General features: G+C 47.7%; 1 protein-coding gene across 1 annotated transcript in view; it reads right to left on the bottom strand.

Moving 5' to 3' along the window:
• Hunk (hormonally up-regulated Neu-associated kinase) overlaps window positions 1-25,027 on the bottom strand; it is a 101,604-nt gene that overhangs the window by 29,210 nt on the left and 47,367 nt on the right. Inside the window, 2 exon segments of the mRNA XM_042055799.1 lie at window positions 6,871-7,006; window positions 12,670-12,725. Of these exon segments, the coding sequence (XP_041911733.1) occupies window positions 6,871-7,006; window positions 12,670-12,725 (192 nt within the window).

Below are 25,027 nucleotides of genomic sequence, written 5' to 3' on the forward strand. Positions count from 1 at the left end.
TCCAATGGGAGGACTCACTGTGATGACTTGAGACTGGCGGGGAGGACCACCCAGACTGTAGACCACAATCCAGCTCCTCTTCAGCACTGGCCCCACTGCGTTATGTTAGTGTCCTCATTGGAATACGCTGGGGCTCCTAAGTCTTCGAGTTACTAGAATGTAATTAGTTTGGGCATTTTAGTTATACAAGGCCATACATTTACTGATATATAATTCTGGATTTATGTGCTCATAACACTTGAACAAACAAACCAGAGAAATACCTAAAGTTAACACATGAAGACGTCACATGCTCTTCCACTCAGAGGGCAGCACACACAACACTCGAGCCTGAAGACACTGCCCTGTCACCTTTCAGGCCATAGCTCATCTGCTGGGGACGTGTGGCTTCTATGTCACAGGTGGAATGCTCTGAGTGCTATAGGAAGCCTCCAGCAGCAGGATGCTGTGTGGTGGGGAAGGACCCGGCTGAAGGGCAGGATGCTGTGTGGTGGGGAATGACCCAAAGGACAGGATGCTGTGTGGTGGGGAAGGACCCGGCTGAAGCGCAGGATGCTGTGTGGTGGGGAAGGACCCGGCTGAAGCGCAGGATGCTGTGTGGTGGGGAATGACCCAAAGGACAGGATGCTGTGTGGTGGGGAAGAACAGGTGGAAGGGATTTGTTGGAAATCTGAACCAAGAGCAACTCTAAAACTATTGCAAAAGTTTCTTCTGGGTGACCTAAAGATAAAATCACTTGACTCCTTATCACCAGTTGGCTCCAAAGAATAAGAACTAACAACCAAATACAAAACAAGGCACCAGCTCCCTGTGTCACTGCATAGCACGCTGGTCTCTGTCTCCTCCTTACATACCTGGGACCACAGATAAAGATGAAAGATACTGTGTTCAAGACGGCGCCAGGGAACTCCAAGCAGGATCGTGACTGCCTTACCAAAAGGCTTCCAGTTATTATGGATTATTATCAATTACAAACTCACAGACGTTGAGAGATTCCTCTCACCTCACAATGTGAATAATGCAAAGGCCAAATAACTGAAACCATAGGAAGAGTTGAGTGCTGCATCTGGAGTAAATTAAACACCAAATAAATCTTCTCTGTTGTCACATTAAAAACAAAAACAAAAAGGAACAAAAAAAAACCTCATCTTTTTAAATAAAACAAAACAACAATAAGAAATACAATTGTATTTGGGTAAATGACGATGGAAACCCACATTAATAACCGGATAGCCCTAGGAGAGTTTAAAAGACACACCAGATTGGGTGTCTTAACTCCTCTCTCCTAGAGTTTTCATCCATGTTTAATAGGTGGATAAAGAGAGAGGCAGCCCCTCTGACATTACACAAGCATGCGAGAATACCAAGGGAGATGTGGAATGTGGTTTATAAAGCCTGTAATCCCATAGAATCAGGCAGAGTTTCCAAACATGCTCAGAATTTCCTGAAAAGCCTTTTGAAATATGGCCCAGGGGTTTCCTGGGTTCTCTGCGGCAGACACGGAACTTCTACAACTCCAAGATAGCTTTGAAGAGAGCCAGCAATTACAGAGACAGGGCCAGGGAGAGCAGCAATCCAACAGGGCTGGTTTCACAACCAACAGGAAATACAGGGAGCCACTGCAGGGTGGGAAAGCCTATGGGATAAAGAACATTGCACAACGGTCTGATGTCGAAAGAGAAGGAACTGGTGGCAGTGATAGGGCAGCTGGAAGAAGAAAGGGGCCCTGTGGAGAAGGTGTGGAACCTTCAGTACTGAGTCAGAAGGCAAGCGCTGGTCCTGACAGTAAGTCCGACACATTAAAATATTCCCTGGAGGAATATTTTATTATTATTATTATTATCATTATATTATTATTATTATTCATTATTTTTCCTCTGAGAAGGAAACTACCCAGACTCAAGGAAAAAGCGAATATGAACTCGGCCTGAGCAGATGGAGGGTGAGGTCACTAGTCCTGGGGGCATGGGGCCAGGAGCCTTGGCAACCACCTGGCTCACACAGAGAAGGTGATGGGAACCAAGCACACCTTGGTTCTGCATGGTTCTACAAAAAAGGAACTACCTTGAAGAATCTAAACTTAACCCTCCACCAGAAGGTTACATGTGTCTTTCTGCATCAATTTTCAGCAACAACTCCCAAAGGAAGTCCTGACAGGAAAGGAGGAATCCTGCATCCATCTGGAAAAGGCCCCGTCTCAGCCCTCTTCCATTAAATGGTCTGCATTTGGCAGGAAAATAAGTCTGGTGGATTTCAAGGTGTTTGTTCCTTTCCCTTCCCTACTCTATTTCAATAAAAGCAGGGAAATACCAGAGTTGAAGGAAGCTTCGTCTTTGAAATGAGGTTTCACTATGTAGCCCAGGATAGCCTCAAATGCCTCTGGCCCCTGACTCCGAACACTGGGATTGGAGGCAAGTACACCACACCCGGCCAGCACGGAATTTCTCTTCCAAAGTCAACAGCCTTCAGTTTCCCCAAATGAACACAGTTCTCCCTGCACCTTCCTCATCAGCTTTTATCATGAATACAGAGAAAATCCTTCTGTCTGTGACCCCTGCCTGCAGGGAAGAGCATCTGGTGCCATTCTGTAAAACGCGGAGACTGGGACCCAGCCCGGTTCTGTCATTCTCTTCCTGAACACCGTGTTCTGTAGAGAGACAGATGCGCTGGAAGCAGCATGGTGCCTCCTGCCCAACTTATCTACCCAAAAGCACTGGGAAAAGACAGGTTCCTCCCATGAATTCAGCGTGGGGTTGGCGGGGGCACCATGTCTGTGCACGACTCTGCACTAGGTCCCCAGGCTGCACAGCCACCAGGGCAAACCACTGTGCTGTGAGAATGGCGCTTCCTCCATCTCCTGGGGGACAAGCCTCTTGGTATCCGTTCTTCTAACCCTTAAAGGCTCACTGAGGTTCTCAAGCAAGTGTTGTAATAGTCTTGAAGTTAAATTCTCTTCAATTAAAAAGCACATCTGCATTAGCGTTATTTTCAAATTAGAACACATGCCACTCTGAGGAAAAGGCGAAAAGCAAAAATAAATGTTTGATATACTAGTGTGGCCATTACAGTTTTGTGTCTAAAATCTCAAAGTTCACTGAAGAGAAGGGGAAGGGGTGGAGCAGGGAGAGAATGGATGTGCGTGCGTGCGTGCGTGCGTGCGTGCGTGCGTGCGTGCGTGTGTGTGTGTGTGTGTGTGTGTGTGTGAGCACATAAGACCTCTGAGTGAAGTGAAGGAAAAAGGTGAACATGGTTTTAAGGATAACTTAAATGGTCCTGAACGTGACGCCATTGACAAGGATGAGCGCCCCAGGACCCCATCCCCTTCTGCACAGCTAATGCTCACATTACCAGCAGGATGCTCCAGCTGTCTCAAGCATTCTCCAAGCCTTCCTATGCAACAGGCTGGTTTCTTCTTCACCAGTCTCAGAGTTGGTCCCTGCCATCCAGCAGGCTCAAAACCCTCTGGAGAGGGATATTTGCTTTTGATTTTAGAAGTCAATTCCTTACTATGCTGTTTCACAGCAATGAAAAATAAAAAAAAAAAAGGCATTTTGTAATGATGGTATTAGAGCAGGGAGCCAGTAGGCTCCATTTCCCATCTCATCTTAAGCAGTGTTGAATTAAATTCTCTTTGGGTTTTCTATTTCCCAATTCTGTCAACAAAGCCGTGGGTACCACACAGAAACCTAATCCCTCCCCCAGACAGAGGACTCCAAGGCAGTGGAAAATCCACCTTCTAACGAAGGCTCTGAAGTTTCATGCTCTTGCCAGGACCTGCAGAGCCGGCAGTATTCAGATGCCAGCAGTGCCTGAGTTGTACACGGCCTGGAGCCGTCCCTGTCCACCCCCCTCCCCTACCTGGTCAGCCTCACTCAGCTCTCAAGAGCAGGTTAAAGCCCACCCCACCCCCACACTGCTTTCTCAGTTTCAGCCAGGCTGCCTCCAGGCTGCCTGACACTGCATCTTTTTTACAGAGGACTTGTGGGCAGGTATGTGTCTTCATCAGCCTGGTCTACGCTGTGGTTTGGGCAAGTCTCCACCAGAGGTTCGTGTGCTTTTGAAGGCCTGATTCCCAGAAAGGCATTAGGAGAAGACGTGGGATCTTTAGGCGAGGGTCTAGCGGAATCCTTAAGCAGCTAGTACATGCGCTGAAAGGGAACTTGGACTTTCTCTTTGCCCCTGGTTTGTAACCTTAGCAGTTCTGCCCTGTCACAGACTCCATCCCCAGTGCTGCACCTCACCACAGGCCCCAGTCAATGAGGTCAATCCATCCCAGACTGAAAACTTCAGAGGTCCTCGCCAAAATAAAACCATTACTCTTCATGTGCTCGTCATCTCCGGTATTCGGTTATAGCAACGAAAGCTGGCCAACGCAGGCTACCGTAGCAAAATAGCACAGAATGGGGAACTCAAACAAGATACCGTCTTACAGTTCTGGGGCTGAAAGTCTAATATCGAGATCACACAACGGTTGTGTTCAGGAGAGAGCCTCTCTCCTTCCCTCCTTGTCCTGTGACCTCACATGGAACACAGACAATACAAGTCCTCTGTGCCTCCTAGAAGGACACCAGTAGCAGCATGGAGTCTGCCTTCTTCACTACATCTGAAAGCAATACATCCCAAAGGCGCCATCACCAAATACCTCGACCGGGGGCATTAGGGCTTTGAAAGGTTAAGCAGGTGACACAACTCAGTCACAGAACAAGGCACATGAGTCATAGACGCTGGCTATACCCAGCAAGCAGGAGAGAAGGTCTCTCCCGGCTCGGCAAGGTTAAGCCATGCAATTGGCTCTGCCCACTGTGGCACAAGTAAAGGAGACATAGTACTCATTGGCTCTTGGGTGCTGCGGCTTGCCATCTTGTTCCAGGGACTCTTCTGGCATGAGTGAAATTCTACACCTTCCATGCCCTGCTCCCGTGTCTGCTCACCACGAAGCCTCCATAGAGATTTTCTGAGCACCTAACAGCTGTGCATTATCTTCTTGGGGAGAATAATTTCACCAAGTGAACATGACCACAGAAACGCTGAGGAACACCAGGAGGGACCTGTCCGTGCTGGATGAGTGGGAGAAGCCCGCTGGTCACTGGCAGCAGACAAGGCTTCTGACGCATCCAGGCATTGTGGCCGGACATAATCTCCCTTCCTCTTCTCCAGTGTCACCTGTCACCATCACTTCCAGACAGACACAGAGTCCTTGCTTCTAGACAGAGAGCTGGCGGCCATGGGAAATGGGGGAAGAAGCTTCCCTGAGGAGCACGGCCCTTTATCTTAGTCATAGAACTGAGAGATTGGGTGTCAGCAGTTGCTAAATATGAATTCCTTCCCCTGATGGAGCAACTTGGCAAAAAGGCCAAGAACAAAATCCAACCTTTCTCGGCCTGCGCTTGCATCTCCAAGTGGATAACCAATTCATTCTGTGTCAGAGTTAGCAAGAGGCGGCAGAGGAGTCTGGGCCTGGGCCCTCCTCTACACACCTACGCAGGAGATTCTGGCTTCAGCTCGTGTGTTCACACGGGGGGCAACACAATCTTGTCCATCCCCTTAAGAGCCTGACCTCAAGGAGCAAACTGCCATCGGCTCCCTGACCTACCAGCTCCACCTTCCCTTTGGTCATCTCCCCGTCACCACAGGACGCAACACCCTTGCAATGTCCCTCGGCATCTGGGGCTTCCACAGCCTTTAATTTCTTCCATGGCGTGTTAATGAATTCCCCAGCTGTCCCAAGACCGTGAAGACTCTGGAGGAAGCAGCGAAGGGGCTCACAAACGGGAGAGTGGACGGCGGGCGTACAGGGAAATTAAAGTGGGGGGCACAGGGGCCCTCGGCAGGGAACATGGTGAGTCCACAAAGGGGCTGCTGGAGGAAAGTCAGAATATGAGATTGGATGAAGAGCCGGAACAGCATCCCGGCAAAGGAAAAACAGGTGGGAAGATGGGAGAGAAGCCAAGCTGGGGGTGCGGGACCAGGCAGGTGCAAAGAGGTGGGTGAGGTGGAAGAGGTGGGTTAGGTGGGCCGCAGCAGACGGGCTTAAAGCTCATGCTTAGGAAACTATGGTAGGGTCTGTTTGTCTGATTTTGTTTTAGTGAGGATGTGTGGGGGGTGTATGTGATGTGTGTGTGGGTATGTGTTGTTTGTCTACTTATATGGTGTGTTTATGTGGTATATATACACATGTACTGCAAGTGCACATGTGTTTGTTGGTTTGGTTTGGCGTGTGTGTGTGTAGTTTGTAGTGTATGTGTCTGTGTGGTGTGTTTATGTGATGTGTATCTGTGTATGTATATCCATAGGTCTGTGTTTTTGGTTTGGTTTGGTGTGTGCGTGTGTGTATATGTGTGCACATGTGTTTGTTTGGTTTGGGGTGTGTGTGTGTATACATGTGCACATGTGTTGTTTTGGTTTAGTTTCGTGGCACAGGTGATTGAACCTAGAACCTACCATACACTAAGCCAGGATTTCACCACTAGCTGCCTTTCCATCCACTCTCTCCTTGTAATACAGAGACAGAGTCTCACTCAGTTGCCCATGGGACCTTAAACTCAGCCTAGAACTTGCGATCCTCCTGCCTTGGCCTCTTGGGTAGCTGTAATTTCAGATCTGGCTTTATGAAAAGGTTTACATACAACGTGGGTGGTTCACGGAACACCAGTGGAAGTCTGTGAAGGCTAGACTTTGCGCTTTTCCCAACTCCCCAATGAAATGTTTGTAAATGCCATTTTGGAAGTTTATGAAGAAAAGTCTGGAAAGAAAAAAGGAAGGCTGGGCTCTGAGAATCACTGATGAGACCCCAGCATAGTCGGTACATTCTCATCAGATAGTGAGAGACCTTAGGAGGCAACACTGACTTTTACAAGCTGGATAACTCACATTGACCAGACATCAATTTTGGGGCCGTATTTCTTCCTGGCGAGCAGTTCCGGAGCAGCGTAGGCAGGGCTGCCACATTGTGTGCTGAATGGGTCCGAGTAACCCAGGATCCCTGCACAGTTGCTCAGACCAAAATCTGCAGAGACGAGAAGCAAAACACGAACTCTGAATTAGAAAATTGCAAAAACGAGGAGGGAAGAAGAAGAAGAAGAAGAAAAGCAGAAAAGGAAACATTCTCTCAGGCTAACACATAATTTAGCATCCAACAGGAAACCCGCCAGCTGCAAACCATAACCCCTGCTAGACTTCTCAAGACAAAGGCGTGCCGGGTGGTGGCTCCCTTGCTTCGGTGGAACATCTTACATCAGCCCTCGCTGCACAATCCGGCTAGACCTAACAGTGTGAGGAGCCAAAACATATTTCTATCGAGCCTTGTAAATGAGTCATCTGGGGTAAAGAGAGACTCTTAGCTTTCTAGGACTGAGGCAGGAACGGAGAGCATGCTGAGATCCTGGCTGCCTGGTGGCCGTTAGGGAGAACCTGAACGGTGACTGATTGTCTCCGGCTGGCCGTCTGCATCCCTGGCCACTTACGGCTGCCTTCTTCAGCTCAGTTTCTTTCATCAAAGTCTCTGAGAAATTCCTTCCAGAGGTATACTGTAATTTGGGGGTGGGTGGGGGAGGACTGTTTAAACAGCCCTGCGTGTTGGCTGGAAAAAGAACATGCAGCAGGCTGGCAATGCCAACTAGACTAAATGACCTCATGGCGTTGCTTTGTTCTAACTAAGATGGGAAGGCATCTGGGAAGCCTGCAGGAAAACCCGGATGGGCCTCACAGCTACTTTGGGTCTATTAGGAGTTTTGTGAAGGCTTTACTTTGATCTAAAGATACTACATCTAGAGGGCAATTAGGGAGCTGTTAGTGCTCTTCCCATCCCTAATATCTTCTTCAATCTTTGTTGATCTCAGACTGAAGGGCTGAGATCCTGGGCCATCCTTTGAACTCCACTGCAAATGCTGAGCTCCAAACCCATAGGCATAAGACTCCTAAGTTTCAGGGCAGGTCAGAGATTGGCGCTGAGGAGGCTGCGACCACACCCCGTACTTTCTGCACTGGCACCATCTCTGTCTCCGTTCATGACTGCTTTGGCTTGACTCTCGCTTGGCTCCACCTGCAAGTGCACACCCACCACAAAAGCCATAGGGAAGAGAAATGACAAACAGCCCAGGAGAAAACTGGGAGGGTGTGATGCCACCTGCACACCCTGGGTGGCGATGACGACACCGAAGAGCTCCCTAACACTCATAGCAGTGAGCTGCATAACTGAACAGCTTATTCAAAGAGAACCCCGTGGACTCTTTCAGGCTCCTAAGAAGAATACCGAGCCCTCAGGGATCTAGCCAATGAACCACCAGGAAAGTTGTTTCAACACCAACCTTTCTCTTCTTTTGACTTTGATTTGATTGTTTTCCCTTGTCCCCCTCCTCCTGCCCCTTCACGTTTACCTCCACCTGACCGTTTCCTTCCCGTTTGCTCCAGTTTGCCCAATTAGGTACCAAAAGAAAACACTAGAAAAAAAAAGCCTGTCTGAACACAGAGGATTGCTAGCCTCCCTTCTGGGAAAGTATCTGTTGTAAAGAGGGTGAGGGGCCCTGTTCCCAGACCCCAGTAGATTCTGTAGCGCACCAGCTAGGTGGGGTGGGAGCACTAGCAGAAGAAACCATGCCTCTTGGCTTAAGAACACCTGCTGTGGAGTCTGGAGATGGTACCACGGGGTGGCAGTGCTGCCGGGAGTCAAAGTTTTAAGGAAAGTTGTCTTGCTAGAAGCCCAAACACACAGCGGTCCCAGAAAAATGTGTCTCTGAATTTCCAAGATTAGAGGCAAAGCTATCATTCCTCAGGTCAACGGGGGCTCTGTTAAAGCAAAGGGCGGAATCTTTTAGGGCACCCTCCCTCTCCCCTCACCTGATCTATCAAGAAGGGCAAGATAAAAGGCCACTGTCCCAGGCAAGCTAGGAAACAGAGCCTGGCCTTATCTCAAGAGTTTTCCAAGAAGATAAATTAGTTCGGGATTTGGGAAACAGCAGGGCGCAGAACCTGCATTTAAAGTTCTCTTCATCTAGCCAAGAAGACTTGATTTTAAAGACATTGTAGAGAAGTAAACGGCAGAATATTTCACATTCATAATTATGGTTGTTAAAATTTTACACGTATGCCTATAATTAGAATGGTGAAACCAGAGAGAAATTTGCCTCCCAGTAATGTCAGATAGGTCGGAGTCAATTAGATTTGGTAAATACATAAGCTAATTATCACTCAATTTTCTGAGAGCTGCAAAATGAAATCTCAAAAGAAGGCCCCAGTGAATATTCACAGCCCATCTAAGCTGGAGTTATCCCCCCTGGTGGGGGAACATCCTTGCAAACATCCGGCTGCCTTCTCTTTTTTTCTCTCTTTCCTTTCTTCTTCTAAGAAGAAAAATATATGATTGAATCAAAAATCTTACTCCTGATAATTCTAGCTAATTTGAAACATGGCTGAAGCAAGTTTATTTAAACCAAATGATTTCAAAAACAGGGAAACTATTAAGAAGAAATGATAATAGCTATAATCCTCTTTGAAAAAAAAAAACACCTAAGTAAATCCTTTGAAGGGAAGAGGTTCAAAGGGCTTTCAAGTTAACATAGTAATAATAAGGGTTAGGAAAGACTTTTGATCCACACTGCCATCCCAGGGGCTAGAGAGCCACAGACACTTCCCCTTAAGGGAAGCAGGCTAAATATAAGAACTGGCTACCTTCTAGGCTAGTACGATGATCATTCATTTAAGTCATGAATGAACTGGGAGGTGACAGAAGGAAGAGACCAAAAAAAAAAAAAAACCCAGTAATCAGAGCTTCCCTCCTGACAATTGTCCATCCTGGCTTTTGACGCCAGGTCTTTTCCCAGTAGGCTTGGCGCATCTTTCACTACCCAGTTCAATTTGGCCAAAGATGTCACTTTGTAGTTTAAGTTTGGATGGAAGACACCTCCCTGCATAGTGAACTATGACCTACTATAGTGACAGGCATTATGAACTGCAACTCCTCTTACCACAGGAGCGGAGTCTCGGGTGGGTCAGCTGTTGAAGCCACACTCATGCAAGGCCGCTCTGAACTATAACCAATCAGCTTCTCTCTGCCTCCCTCCTGTTACTTCTTTCCTTTGCTATAAACGCAACATGCATGCAGAGCAGGCCAGAGTATTCTGAACGATTTATGGCCAGGACTGCGAGACTCTCAAAGGCAAATCTGGTCTGAACAACTAGTTGTAATTTGTCTTTTACAGACTTGACTTGAAATACCTGGCTGGGTGTTATTCCCATGGTTACCAGCCAGGAGGTGAGAACCCAAGAAAGTGAAGAGAGAAGTTCCTGACCTCCCGATCGTACTCATTGAGAAGAGAATTCCAGGCTCTCTAGCTTAGGTATGCCGTCTCTTCAGTCTGCCTAGAGTGATTTGAAAGGAAATGGCCCCCAAAGGGAGTTGCACTGTTAGGAGGTGAGGCTTTGTTGGAGTAGATGTGGTCTTGGAGAAAATGAGTTGTTCTAGACAGGGGCTTTGAGGTCTCATATATGCTCAAGCCACACCCAGTGTCTCAGACCACTTCCCGTTGCCTGTGAGTCAAGATGTAAGAACTCTCGGCTCTTTCTCTAGCAACATGTCTGCCTGTACACTGTCATGCCTCCCACCACGATGATAATGGACTAAACCTCTCAAATGCAAGTGAGCCATCACAATTAATGTTTTCCTTTATAAGAGTTGCTATGGTCATGGTGTCTGTGTGAATTTCCTCTAAGAGAGTTTATTACTCAGCCAATCTCTGACTTCTTCTAAAAGCACCTGCTATTTCAGGGAGCAACTCTCAGCACTGTGGATACCGGGAGTCTGCTGGCCTAGCGTCACCATGATAGGTTCCTCGTCAACAAAGAGGTCTGTCTTCCGCAGTGCTGCTGTACAACAGCACAGATTTGTAAGGGGTCACCTAGGGCTACAGCCTGACAGAAAGACAAGGCACCGAGGTGAGGGAGTGGGGAAACTGCAGTGTGGACAAGTGACCTGGCAGGACCTGGAAACCCTCCACAGCCGGGCGCTCTGCTAGAGGGGCCTTGTCAACAAGATGGAAACAAATTCTCGGAGCTCTTACTGAGACGCCCATCGGCCTTCGCCAAGCTTGTTCTCTCCGGGTCTCTGCTGTTAAAACATCTCTGTCACTGCCACCACTACATTTTCCAAAGCCAAATTACACATTAGCCAGGGTTGGGTGGAATCGCCCTCCCACCAGCCCTTACCCTCCAGGAGGCTCTTTTGTTAAAGGCCAGAAATCCCAGAGAGTTTGACCAGAAGACATCCTGCAGGCCTTCCGGCAGGGCCTCTATTCACTGGCTTCTGTGTCTGGCTCTCAGGGCAGTCACGGTGAAAACAGCAAAGCAATTTAACCAAAAGAAAATCACTGGTCTGCTCTAAATCACCTGCTAAAAATAGGTCCTTAAAGGGCCTTTTTTGCGTGGGGAAGATTGGTTCCCTCGGAACTGTTAATTTTCCACTAACGGGTAAACCAGCCCCTCACCACCTGTCAGGATGCCCAATCAATGGTGCAGAAAGGCGGGCTGGAGTCCTTCAGCCCAGGAGCAGCGTATCCCTCACTGGGTGGGATCCCAGATGCCAGTGGGTCTCACATGTGAAGTAGAAGTAAGAAAAGCAAGAAATGAGACTTGGCGCTGGCTACCTCACGGCTGGATGTGGACTTTGAAAGCCAAGAGCAACCACACACAAGCAGAGCATCACCAGCAAAAATAACCCAGTTCCTCCTGAACAGCCATGGGGAAGTCACTTAGGATCCTGAACTATGAACCAGTCACAACCTCTAATGTCCTGTAGCTTCCCTTCAGTGGACCCAGGTTCTAGCCATCCCCCTGCTGGCCCCTCTCTTCACAGCACCCAGCCTGCTGCATGAGAGTCTATTGAAAAGGAAAAGCCATTCTCCCTCTTCCTTGTCCTGGGGCATCCTCAGATACACAGTAAAGGGTAATAAGATATGAAGAAGCTATGGGCAATGTTGCTGAGTCAAACTATTTTCTACTAGTAACAATACATTTTCTTGCTAATTCACACTTAAAAACACAATGCTTTAAAAGTTGAGGATCATCTACAAAGGGACCCATGTTTGGGTTCCGAGCACCCAAGGGAAAAGCTGGTCACAGTGGCACATGTCTGCAGTTCGGCTGCTCAGGAGGCAGAGACAGGAGGGTCCCTGGTGCTCCCTAGACTCACGGCCTAACCAGCTGGGTGAGCTCTGAGTTCAGCAAGACCCTGTCTCAAAACATAAGGTGGGAAGAGACTGAGGAAGACTCCTGACCTCCGCCCTCCAAACCCATGTGCATGTGCACATGTATGCACACATGTGCACATGTGCGTGCGCACGCACACATCAAACGTATACCACAGGCACATACAAGAAGCTTACGGAGTCCAAAGAAATATGTGACCAACAAATATTTACTTGAAAGTATAAAATTCATTTCACAATCAAGTGACACTACTTTTAATCTTCCTAATACTTTTAATTTATTATCTAAATAAACTGTTAAGTTAATTTTCAAAACTATGATTAGACGTTAGAAGTTCAAGGGGTAATATGGAAATCTTGACTTCGGATCAGATACAAAGCATGGACAACTTCCAATGTTAATCAGGAGCACGACACTTAAGGGGTAATCTTAAAAAAAATAAATAAAAGTTAAAAAAAAAAAAAGCCATACCAATCAGCTTGATGTTGTTGTCTTCATCTAGTAGCAAATTTTCTATCTTCAAGTCTCTGAAACAAACAAAACCATACGTTTCAGATAAACATTCGGGAGGTCAGAGTGACATTTCGTTCCTGGAGGAATGAAAGCCTTGAGGACCACTTGGAACCCACCCTCACCATCTCTCCTCAAACCTGGTCATGAAGTAAAGAGTTATATGATGGGACATAATTAGTTGTCGTTGGCTATAAAAAAAACTGAAGGATTTCAGGGAATACAGAGTGAATGGGGCAGAAGAGACGAGCAGTTTCCAGAAGTGGACCTAAAATCTGAACATTAAACATAACTGAGACCAAGAAATAAATCAGTAAGTAAACATAGGGACATAGCAGTTCACACAGGTGCTGGCTGAGAATCACAGTATATGGATTCTGGGGCCGGGATGGTGACAATGTGAATAGCACCAGTTAGAGTCACCAATGGATTTGGGGAAGAACTTAAACAAAATAGGGCCAAGAGGGCTAAGGGAGCAAAGGCACTTGCTACCAAGCATGACCACCAAGTGCAACCCCCAGAACCCACATGGTGGAAGAAGAGAACTAGTTCCTGCAAGTTGTCCTCTGACCTCCACACACGCTATGGCCTACCCTCCTCTGCCTCTTATCAATAAAGTAACATAAGTAAAATAAATAAAACTTGAAAGTTGATTTAATGAATCCATTCCACAGCCTCTACAGGCCTCCACGCTTAGCCTGTAAATGTCACAGCACGTTGGCAGATGATAATATTTTAATCTATTTAGCAAACAGATGTTATCACAGGTGGAATAATGGATTTCACAGATGTCAGCCTCCTAATCCCTGGTGCCATGCCTGAGTGGATGCTAACCTGACATGGGAAAGGGAATTGGGTGTGCAGATGGATGAAGAATGCCCCTCGGATGGTAGGTGACGTCACTCGTTGGCACGGAGGTGACAGGTGGGAGACAAAAAGCAAGTAGAGCCCTCTGAGTGGGAGACTCAGCGCTGTGCAAGCTGACTGTAAGCTTCTACCGGGCAGGGAACAGGCCTGCCTTTCTCTCCACTGTACCAGAGAACCCTTGTTCATTGCAGGTAGTCAGTCACTATCACAGAGTGAAGCTAGATTAGCAAAGAGATCATTTGGGGTCTGGATCTGTGGTAACTGGCTGATGTGCACAGTCCCCACAACTACAAAACAGAATTAAACCAAAGAGAACCTCCTGGGTTTCCTGCTGACTCAGACATACACTGATCTTTAATGAAGAGTACTTTTCTAGGGGCTGGAGAGATGGCTCAGCAAGTCACAGCACTTGCTGCTCTTGCAAGGGACCCAGGTTTGGCTCCCAGCACCCACATGGTGGTTCACAACTGTTTATAACTCTAGTTCCAAGAGATCTAAGACCTGGCCTCCTAAGGCTCAGTGAGTGCACACACATAGTGCAAATTCATACATGCAGGCAAAACACTCATACACACAAAATTCAAAAAATCCTTTTTAATAATACTTTTCCATAAATGTATATACACACACATTTATATATTGTCTGCTATGACTGGCTCTGATTTAATTTTCCTACATAGGTATAGAGAAATCAGACAATAAATACTCTTTTTCTTATGTCTATAATGGGTAACTTTGCAGTCTGATCATAATGAAACAGAAATGGCGGCTGACACCTTATGGCAATGTCCGTAAATAGATGAGCATCATCAAACGGAGCAGCAATGTCCCACCTAACGGGGACGGTTGCCTGTAGCCCAGTTCTCGTGCTGCCAGCCTGCCCATTTTCAATGTCCCACCTAACAGGGACGGTTGCCTGTAGCCCAGTTCCCGTGCTGCCAGCCTGCCCATTTGGCGAAAAGCCGAAAGTCTTAATTTGGTCTCAGTTTTTAAATACCAGCAACAAACTTGTGCATAAAATAACAATAACCATACTATGCAGGTCAAGCTTGAGGCAAGATGTGGCCTGCCAGTAACCAATTCTCAACTCAGCATGAGTAGAAGAAGCTCGGGTGAGATATGGGGCTGTCCGGGGCCAGGGTGGAAAACAGGAGGAACAAAAATAAAATCAAATCAGTGTGCACAGGCCCCTGAGGAGTCCAGCCATTTGCAGCAGGACTGGGCTGGAGGGAGCCGGAAGATGGCTTCCTTAGAACCACCAACGATGGGTTTAGAATGGAAAGAATCAAGGAGTGGGGTGTGGGGGGGTGGGGGTGAGTGAGTTCAAGACCAGAAGGCTGCCGGGAGCCTTGGGGCCCGGCACGTGGATGAGGGCTGTGGTAACACCAAGTTAGAGAATATAAATATGTAATGCCCTCTGAATGCACACGTAACTGGGGGAGAAGTCCGTACATCTTCAGCTCAAGCGAAACTATGCATGGTTCACTTAGAAACTGCTCTGAAAAGACAACACATGTACCCAAATATCAGGTCACCCTAAACATAAGGCAGCCCCACCAGCTTTCCCAATAGGCAGACCTGGCCCCTTTGAATGGTTGTTTTGGAAGCATGTGATATCAGCTTTCAGGACTGCGATGGGACCACCAAGTCACACTGGCTAATATTCAGCTTTGAAGTCGCAATATCACATCAGACTATAAGGCTACGTGGAGCCTTGGTTTCTGCCCCAACACCACAAAAACAAAAGACAATATACTCAAATGCCCACATAATTCACCGTGCAGCTCTAGCTGGCCTAGAACTCTCTACATAGACCAGTCCGGCCTATAACTCACGAGATCCATCTGCCTCTGCTTCCTGAGTTCGGGGAGTAAAGGTGTGCACCACCAACTTTAGAATTATTAACTGCACGCACACCCCACCTTGCATCTCATGAAACAATGTCACTACCACTTGTCAAGTCAAAACCGAAGTCTCTTTGGGTCACTGCATGGGAGCGAACCCTTCCTGAACTAGACATTTGCAATGGCAGGCGTGGTTGTCCACTGCTGCTGGGGTACTATCCTGGGTCCTCGCACACTTCGGCAGGAGCTCTCAGCACTAGCTAACACCATGGAAATGCATATCTGTGAATGTTAATATTTGCTTGAGACCCTAAACCATAGGCACCCATTTAAAATCCCCATAAGTTAGGCACTCAATGGGTTGTTTTCCGTGTAGTCCCTAAGCCATCACAGCTGGGAGCCATTCTTCCAGAATCTGTGTCCACTGTCTTCATCGTCCCTTCTGCCATAGTCCTAGGACGACTGCTGGAGCCCGGAGTGTCATCGGTGACACAAACCAAGTGTGATGTGCCTTCTACAGCTACAGCTTGGTCGGTGATAGGGATTTCCAGAGAGACCCTGCAAAGGACGGTTTCTTTCCCAGAGATAACTACGGCTTTATATGAGCCTGACTTTTACTCGAGCATTTACGGCAATTCCAACATGCAGACAAACATACAGCAGAGAGCCAGGAACAGCCCAAAGTGTGATCCGGTGACTACTGATTACACAGCACGACACTTTTTCAATCTAAGGCAAAGACACAGTTTGCTTCAAGTGAAATTAAGCCTCCCTGCCTAAAGGAAGTCACAGTCAGGCATTAAAGGGGGAAAATATTGTTCAGAACAAATATTGTACAAAAAAAAAAACAGCTTAAAGAGTTGAGGAAAAAAAAGTAATTGATAAGAATAATAATCGAAGCTGAGCAATTCTGGGGCCATGAATGCCTAGAGAAAAACAGTAATGATTAGAGCAAGCACAGAAAAGAGGCACTATAAAAGAAAAAATAGCTACAAAAAACACAGAAAGTTTATAAAACCAAGAGGAAGTATAAAATATAATTATTTGGTAAAAGGAGAATAAAACCAGCTCAAAGCCACCACCTTCCTACGCACAATTCTCCTGAAGCGCTGACTCCAGTCACCAGGACAAATGGACAGAACAAGCCTAGCAGGCAAGCGGCCACCCGTTATCCTTTTGTTCAGACTCCTAGATGATTCCAGCGGGAACCAGTTTCTCTACCAGGATGTCCCAAGGCTAGCGGTGGGGACAGGAAGTCCCTGGGTGCCCAAATGATCTTGACTGCTGAGGTGGCAGGAGCATTGGCCCTTCAGACATCATTCCAACTTCCTGCTTTGAAAGGACAATGTTTCCCCGTGGTCTCCCGTGTCCAAATTTGGGGGAATGAATGTTTTGTTTGTTTGTTTGCTTTAAGATGAGGTGAAATGAGGGGTTGAGGAAGGGGAAGTGCCTTGCTATGTAGCTCAGTCTGACCTTGAACTTGTAGCAATGCTCCTGCCTCAGCTGCCCAGTGGTGGGATAAATACGCATCACCACCCCTGGCTTCATGTCCAGCTTTCTAATGTTGCTTTTTCCCGATCACAGCAAACCTTTTGGATTCAGGAGTTCTCCAAGTTCAGACTGAAAACATGTGGGAGGAGAAGATATCCTGTGCGGAGGGTACCCAGACGCTGTCCTTGCCGTGTAACTTAACGTGGTGTTTGCATTGGTTTAGCCATACGGCCAAGGGCTCTGTGCAAACACGGGATAGGTCACTTCATTTCAGAGGCTGGGTTATCTGAAAGATGGGATGTGAGGCGTTGGGGTGCTGGTGAAAAGGCCCTTTGTGGGTCTGTGCTGCTGTATCCATGGAATCATAGATCTCAGGGCTCACAGAAATGTACGATGCAATGAAACTTAGCGCCAACTGCAGCCCTTAGTCAATGCCCATGTCTTTGTTATAGGTCACCAACTAAGACAGGGTGCTATGGCTCCCCAAGCTGCGTAAGTAGACAAAGGGAAGGTGAATGGGGACCCTGGAGTTTCTGTGCAGTTTCGCTACAAGTCTATGATCTTCTCCAAAGAGCCTTTACGCTTTTCTCTTCCTAGCGTTAGGAACATGCGAGGCCGCGTTCACTGACCCTGGGGGAAGAATGGCGCAAATGGCCAACAGGAGAGGGGAAATGAGCAGATCTTCCTACTATCTTACAATATTAATAATGCGTCCTCACGGCAAGGTGACCATGAGGTTCAGTGTTGGTTTGTGAAAGTCACTTTTTCTGGGCTGCAGGGCTTCAGAGAGCAACAAGGTTTATTCCATGTAATACCGTGTCCGGCAGGCTCATTCACGCTGCCACAAACGACAGTCTGCCACTCTCTTCTCTGACTGAATGTGTACATGCGCCATGTTATTTTGTCCACTGCCTGTGACGGACAGAGAGGCACTACAGGTGCCCCTTGGACTTCTTCTACCCTCTGGATACGTAACCTAAAGGTTGTGTGGTAAATGAAATAACCCAAACGCGGGGAGATAAATACCGAATGTTCCCAACCATTTGGGGAGGCGGAAGAAGTGACTTCCTCTAAAGAGGAGGCAGGACAGATTTGCCAGAATCTGGGGAGGATTGAGGGAGGTAGGGCAGAGAGAGGTTGAGGATACAGGTACAAAACCAGAGAAGCCAGATCTGGTTCTACCGCCTGGCTGGTGACGAAAGTTAAAGTAATCTAGTGTGGACCAAAGCAGGTAGAGCTTTGGGCTCTTCTCACACAAGGAAATGATGTTTGAAATGATGTGCTAATTACCCTAGCTTGACCGTCACACATTGTATACACCTATTAAAACATCACTCGGTACCCAATAAACGTACAAAAGTATGTGTCAGTTAAAAACATTTAGAAGGAAAGAAAAATGAAAGCTTTTAGTACTAAAAAGGCCTGGGGGAGTGGGGAGATGAGGATAAAGCGGGCTGTGCTCCCAGGTGGCTCCAGAGATGGGATCTGGGACAGTGCTAGAGGGGACCGGGTCTTCAGAACAAAGTACAACACCAAGACACCAATGAGGAGATCCACCTGAGCTGCCTCTTGTCAAGGAGAGAGTCCGGCCAAGATGAGATCACCAGACAGACATGGGAAGTAGGCAAACAAAAGGTCCCTGGACCATCTCTGCCAAGTGCTCAGCTCCAGCAGGAAACAGCCAGAGGCCGCAGATGTTGCCAAAGCGGGTATGTCCGATGGAGTTCACAGAGAGCATGCCCATGGACCTTTGGTCTAGGTCCTTGACAGAGAAGAGGCCAATCCTACGGTTCATATGTGTGTCTCCTTCCTTCTTCGCCCACCCAAACTTTGCTTGAAGCTTTTGAAGATAGTCATCTTGAATTTGGGGGAACTGGTCACAAGGAATTCCAGCCACTGTCCCCCCAGACAAAAGAGTGATGGAGAAAAGAACAGGGGGGACTCTTGTCAGACACATTTGGGTCTTGACTGGGCAGGGACAATACCTGTGTTCCAAATGAAGCACACAGGAGCGGCACAGGAGAGGGGATTAGGTGTACATGTGAGCACACATGTATTCACTGTGTGCTCGTGGGCATGAGTACACATACATACTCATAGACATATACAAACCCACACACGAGGGCATTACATGTACATGTGTGCATGCATGTGGAAGAAAACAAGCATGCATGCAGTTTACATATAGGCATGCACAATGTGTGTCCTAGTATACAAAACTATGAAATCATCATATGCACACATGTACATGAGATCAAACACATATCCACAAATATGATTGTGGGGGCTGCGCATGTGTGTGTCACATGTTTCCAGGATCATGGGATAGTGGAAAAGTAATGGTAGGAGTGGCAGGAATTCAGGAGAAAGCCAAAGGGAAACGCTCAGGAATGAGACCCTAAATTAGAGGTTCTCAACCTTCCTGATGGCTGCAACCCTTCTAAGTATATCAGAATAACTTCTCAACAGGAGCCCTAAAAAAAACAAAGGAGTAACATGGAAACTCAGTATATAAGGAACTAAAGAGGCCAAAATCTCCAAAAATGGAAACAAAAACTAAAGTATGAGACAAGAGGAGAGACCCAGGAGTTAGCCACTTGACTGAGTTACAACAGACCAGCGGTTCTCAGCCTTTAACAGAGTTCCTCTGTTGTGGCCACCCCCACAACAGCTACTCCATAACTGTAAATTTGCTATTGTTATGAATCATGATATAAATATTTCCTGGAGACAAAGGTTTGTGAGGGGGTTGTGACCCACAGGTTGAGAAGCACTGGAAATGAACGTGATAATGAGCTGAGGCAGCCAGGATTTGCAGAGGTGAGAGGAACCTGAGATGCTAGAGCAGTGACTCCCACAGCTGGGGGCTGAGCAGACAGTAGACAAACATGATGGCCCTGAGCGTGGGGAAGGCAGCGTGGGCTCCACATTCTCTCTGTGAGCGGCCAGCGTGGGCTCCATGTTCTCTCTGTGAGCGGGCAGCGTGGGCTCCATGTTCTCTCTGTGAGTGGGCAGCGTGGGCTCCACGTTCTCTCTGTGTGAGGAGGCAGCGTGGGTTCCACGCTCTCTCTCGCTGACCAATGACTTGCCCCAAGCAAGTCATTCAAACTCCCTGAGCTTTTTATTTTTCCTTTAAAAGAAGACAAAAAGAACAAATAGCATCCTGCAGAGCTGGGAGATGGCTCAGAGGTTCAGGGCACATACTACTCCAGCAGAGCTCTCTAGATTGGCTCCCAGCACCCATGTGAAGAGGCTTGCAACCACCTGTGATTCCATCTCCAGAGGATCTGATACTTTTTTTGGGGTTTTCAAGACAGGGTTTCCCTGTAGTTTCTAGAGCCTGTCCTGGAACTAGCTCTTGTAGACCAGGCTGGCCTCGAACTCAGAGATCCGCCTGCCTCTGCCTGCCGAGTGCTGGGATTAAAGGCATGTGCCACCACCACCCGGCTGATCTGATACTTTTAGATCCCACAAGCACCTGCACACACACACACACACACACACACACACACACAAAGATAAAAGAAGGACAACTCCAGAAAAGACTTATGTAGGATAAAGAATTGTTCATTGAACAATCAGTATTAAGGGCACAACCCTCCCAAGAAAGTCAGAGGGATGGAATCCAGGGAGAGCTAGACCACACTCAGACAGGATAAAGCTTGAGGGAGAAGACTTTTTCGGGGGTGGGGGACAACCACAGATGGACTTTATTGTATTAAGAGCAGATGGGGCAAAGCCTCCAGCTCCTCAAGGCAACGGGCTCTTTGTGGCGAGCTGCTGTCTTCCCTTCAGAAACACCGATTTATAAATCTGGCTGTTTACAAGATGGCTTGGTGGTATAAAAGACACATACAACCTGTTAATGCTGATCTACTTATTTAAAATGAAATTTTTATTTCCTATTATGTTCCACAAGCAAATTGCTAATCAGTGAAAAAATAGTAATAACAAATAAGCAAACAAACTCACACCAAATGAACCAAGAAACTCCCCCTGAAATTATGGGAAGACTATGGAATATTCCAAAAAGAACCTGGGACTGATCCCAGAAAAGCACCATCTAGTACCAAGACTGACATTTGCTGAATTCATTCCGTTTTCCTTCCAGGAGCCCTGGGCTGAGCTCAGGTCTAAGGCAGAATTTGGGAAGAAGACAGAGAGAGACCAGGCAAAACGCACCCAGGATCATGATGGGAAGTAAGTGACGGGTGCTTGGTGTGTGTGGACATGACCAGGGTGCCTGGCCGGAAGGGTTTCCCAGAGGAGGCAGGCTCGAAGCGGGACCAGAGAAAGATGGTGACGGCAGCGCGGGCAGAGGACAGTGGTGGCCGTGAGCATCCAGAGTTCGTCATGGACAGGGACTCCGACACTCCCTACAGAGAAGCTCGCTCAGAACACTTGACACTGGTTGACCCGTCACCACACACAGTGGATGATCGAACGTCCTTGTAAAACGGATTGCCAAAGACAAAGGAAGCCTGACTCATCTGCCCCCCCCCCCCCGTAGCCTGTAAGCAGCAGAGTCTAGAGAGCAGTGGTCTGAGTCCTGGTTGCTGACAGTACACGTCTGTCCACAAAGAGCTTGGACTAATTCTACCATTCACGACCCTGTATTTCAAACCCAACCACACACACAACCTTCTCTGTATCCAGTATCCACAGGCAGATGTCTGCTCCCCACAAAAGGCCCTGGGATCCCCAGCTGGTCCTGGAAGTGACAGACAGGATCCCTCCACCCCGACTTGCCTTCTCCTCCCCTTGCTAAGGAACAAATCCTAAAAGTTAAAAGGATTTATACAACCTGCCCAGGCGGTGCCTGCTTCATGTCAGTCTGAGAGAACAAAGGGCACCCCTCTTTCCCACTGCTGTCCCTCTCAGGGAGGACAACACCTTCCCAATGTTGATGAATACAGGTCAAGGCCCTGGGCAGGGAGGTGCTAACACTTGTCTAAGCATGGGCTCCAGTTCCCCTTTGATCATGGAGCCCTTTCTTCTGGCCCTGCGGGCCTGTGGCTTGTCTCTTCCTGCTTAGGGACAGGCGGAATGCGGCTGTGTCTCTAGCCATCTTTGGTTGGAATCTGCTACTTTGAATGACCAGATGAGTTTCAGATTAGTTTCCCATCATGCTGTTCTTGCGGGTTCACGGGTCAAGCTCTACATGCAGCAGGTGAGTTGTCTGATGGCGACATCCTGCTGCAGGAGCGTTTGGGGGGAGGTAAATAAAACAAATGGGGGGCAGAGGGGCCTGGGCAACAGCTCTGAGGGGGGAGTGCTTGATGCACAGGTGTGAGGCCCAAGTTTGAATCCTCAGAACTCTGAGTACTTAGAGCATCCTCCAACAAGAGAACCCACAGCCTTTTAAGGCTCAGTATCCAGGCAGCCAGTGACATCCCTTCCATCCCTTCCAATCGCCTGCTTCCTTCTCTTCACTCACAAGGTTTCCTCCCACCAGAGACCACGGCTTCTCTGAAATGCTAACTCCTCTAACCTTAGAATAATCGAGGAGCTTTGCTCCTCCACTACCACATGAAAAAGACAATTCTCCACCACTGGGACAGAACGGGGACCAAAGGAGTGGCATTCAAAAATATGCTGCTGATGGCCCCTAAATCAAAAATGTCAAATCAAAAGGTAAATAATTAATTAATTAGTTAAAAGTCAGTCGTGTGAGATTTGTGAAAGTCAAGACGTTTGGAAGAAAGCCACTTGTGAATGGAGGACGGCATCACCTCCTAGACTGCAGGGGGCTGGGGGGACAGCATAGGCATGAGAATCTGAGTTCAGGTCCCCAGCACCCTCATAAAAGCGAGGCGCAGAGGACCACGCCTGCAGACACAGCACCGAGGAGGAAGAAACAGGGCCTGCCACTGAAGTCAAATCAGCAAGCTCAAGGCCGCGTGAAAGGCTGTCTCGAAAACTAAGGTGGAAAAGCAACTGACAGAAACCCAATGTCAACCTCTGGCCTGCACACACATATGTTCCTGCATAGGTGCACACACACATGCACACACACATGTGCACACACAGGCACTTACTCACACACACATACACACTCACACACATATATATGCTCATACACGCATACATATGCTCACATGCAGATGCACATGTACACACACATACATATGCTCACACACAGGTACACACACATACATACATTCACACACACACATGCAGATGCACATGTACAGACACACATACACTCACACACACATACATATGCTCACACACATACATACACTCACACACACATGCAGAAGTACATGTACACACACATAGATACATTCGCACACACATACATACGCTCACATACTCATAGATATACTCACACACACACAGAAGATGCACACGAACACACACACACACACACACACACACACACACACCATGACTTCCAGAGGGAAAAGCAAGCTATACTTGCCTGTCTTTCTGCTCCCTCTCTTCTAACTCTAAAAGGCCAGAGCTCTAGCCAGTATTGGATTATAACACTATTTCCAAGGAGAGAGGGGAAGACAGAAAAAGCTGGAGTTGAGAGCTTTTTAAAAGCGTCCTGTCTCTGCTATCAAAACATTATTAAATTCCTTCCTTTGACATTCTGACAGTAATTGCACTGTGGGATTGGAGTTTGTTAAAAATTGCTTTAGAGGGACTGTTGAGATTTTTCTGCAGGGGAGACCCACAGGCACCCCTACAGGATTTGCTCCAGCTTCCTGTGTTGTCCTCCAACCCTGAGAAGCCCAGCACTCTTCTTACTTAGCACAGAACCCTGGGAAGAAAACATCGAGTCCAGGGGAACACTCCGTGGCTTGCGGTCCTGCTTCTATTTTCTGCTGCGACCCACGGAGTCAGTAGTCCAAGCTGACTCAGTCCTGAGGTTTCCCTCTGTCATCTGAGCAAACAGAGACAGAGCCAGGCACCCTTTTCGCATCCTTCCCCTATAACAGGCCGGAGGTGACAGCACAGGACACACAAGTCAAAAGCAGTGACACACGCTGCAAATTTACTAACGTTCCCTTCCGTGCTGACCTGCAGTAGAGGTCTTACAGAGAAACCGCCTGAGGGGGTGTGACTAAGGCTGCCTGTATGGAGAGGGTCCTCACCTCAGCAAGGACTAAATGACAGGAGCAGATGGTGACCAGCCAAAGCCTGTCCAGAAAAGCAGCAAGCCACGGGGTGTCCTTGAAGCTGCCCCTAGATTCAGACACATGGCAGAGCACTCCATGTGCCAATCTCACTGGGGAGGACACAGCCCTGTAGAACTCGGAAGTGCTGGGATTTATTAAGTGGAGTCGTTCATTGATCAGAAGCGAGTGGCTTTCCGAAAGCGAAGAGGCAGCATTCAAAGTTGAATGTAAAGAAAACCCGTGTTTCTGCAGAGGTAACCTTAGATTCGGTAACTCCCCGTGCAGGAAAGAATCCTCAGGAACAGCAGAAGTGGAAACACAGGAAAGTCCACTATGAACATGTGCTGTTCACAATGGCCCCAAGGAGGAAGCCACCCAAGTGTCCATTCGCATATGGAGAGACTAATAACATGGGCATCCCACCACACGCAGAGAATATCATTAATTGTGAAGAAGAAGAAGAAGAAGCAGAGAGACGAAGAAGAAAGAAGAAGAGGAAAGAAGCAGAAGAAAGAACAAAGCAGAAGGGAAGGGGAAGTGGAGTGCCTGTTTACTGTTCAGTGTTCCTGTTCCTTTTCCTTTTCCTTTTCCTTCCTTTCCTTTTCCCTCTTTCCTTTTCCTTTTCCTTTTCTTTTCCTTTTCTCTTCCTCCTCCTCCTCCTCGCCTCCTCCTCCTCTCCTCCTCCTCCGCCTCCTCCTCCTCCTCTCCTCCCCTCCTCCTCCTCCTCCTCTCTCCTCCTCTTCCCCGTTCTTTTGTTCTCGCAGTATTATGCTGCCTAAGACACCAGCAATGCGGCCATGGTTCAATTTCTATGAAATATCGAGAACAGGCAAGTCCACAGAGACAGGCAGCTGACAAAGAGTTAGCCAAAGGCGCTGGGACGGAAGAATGGTGAATGACTGCCAGTAGGGACAGGGCTCTCGGTGAGGGATAAGAACTGTTTCTAAATTGGATGTAGTGATGTTGCAGAACTCTGAATATTCTTAATAC

Source organism: Arvicola amphibius, chromosome 10, assembly GCF_903992535.2.
Source record: "Arvicola amphibius chromosome 10, mArvAmp1.2, whole genome shotgun sequence".
Lineage (NCBI taxonomy): Eukaryota > Metazoa > Chordata > Mammalia > Rodentia > Cricetidae > Arvicola > Arvicola amphibius.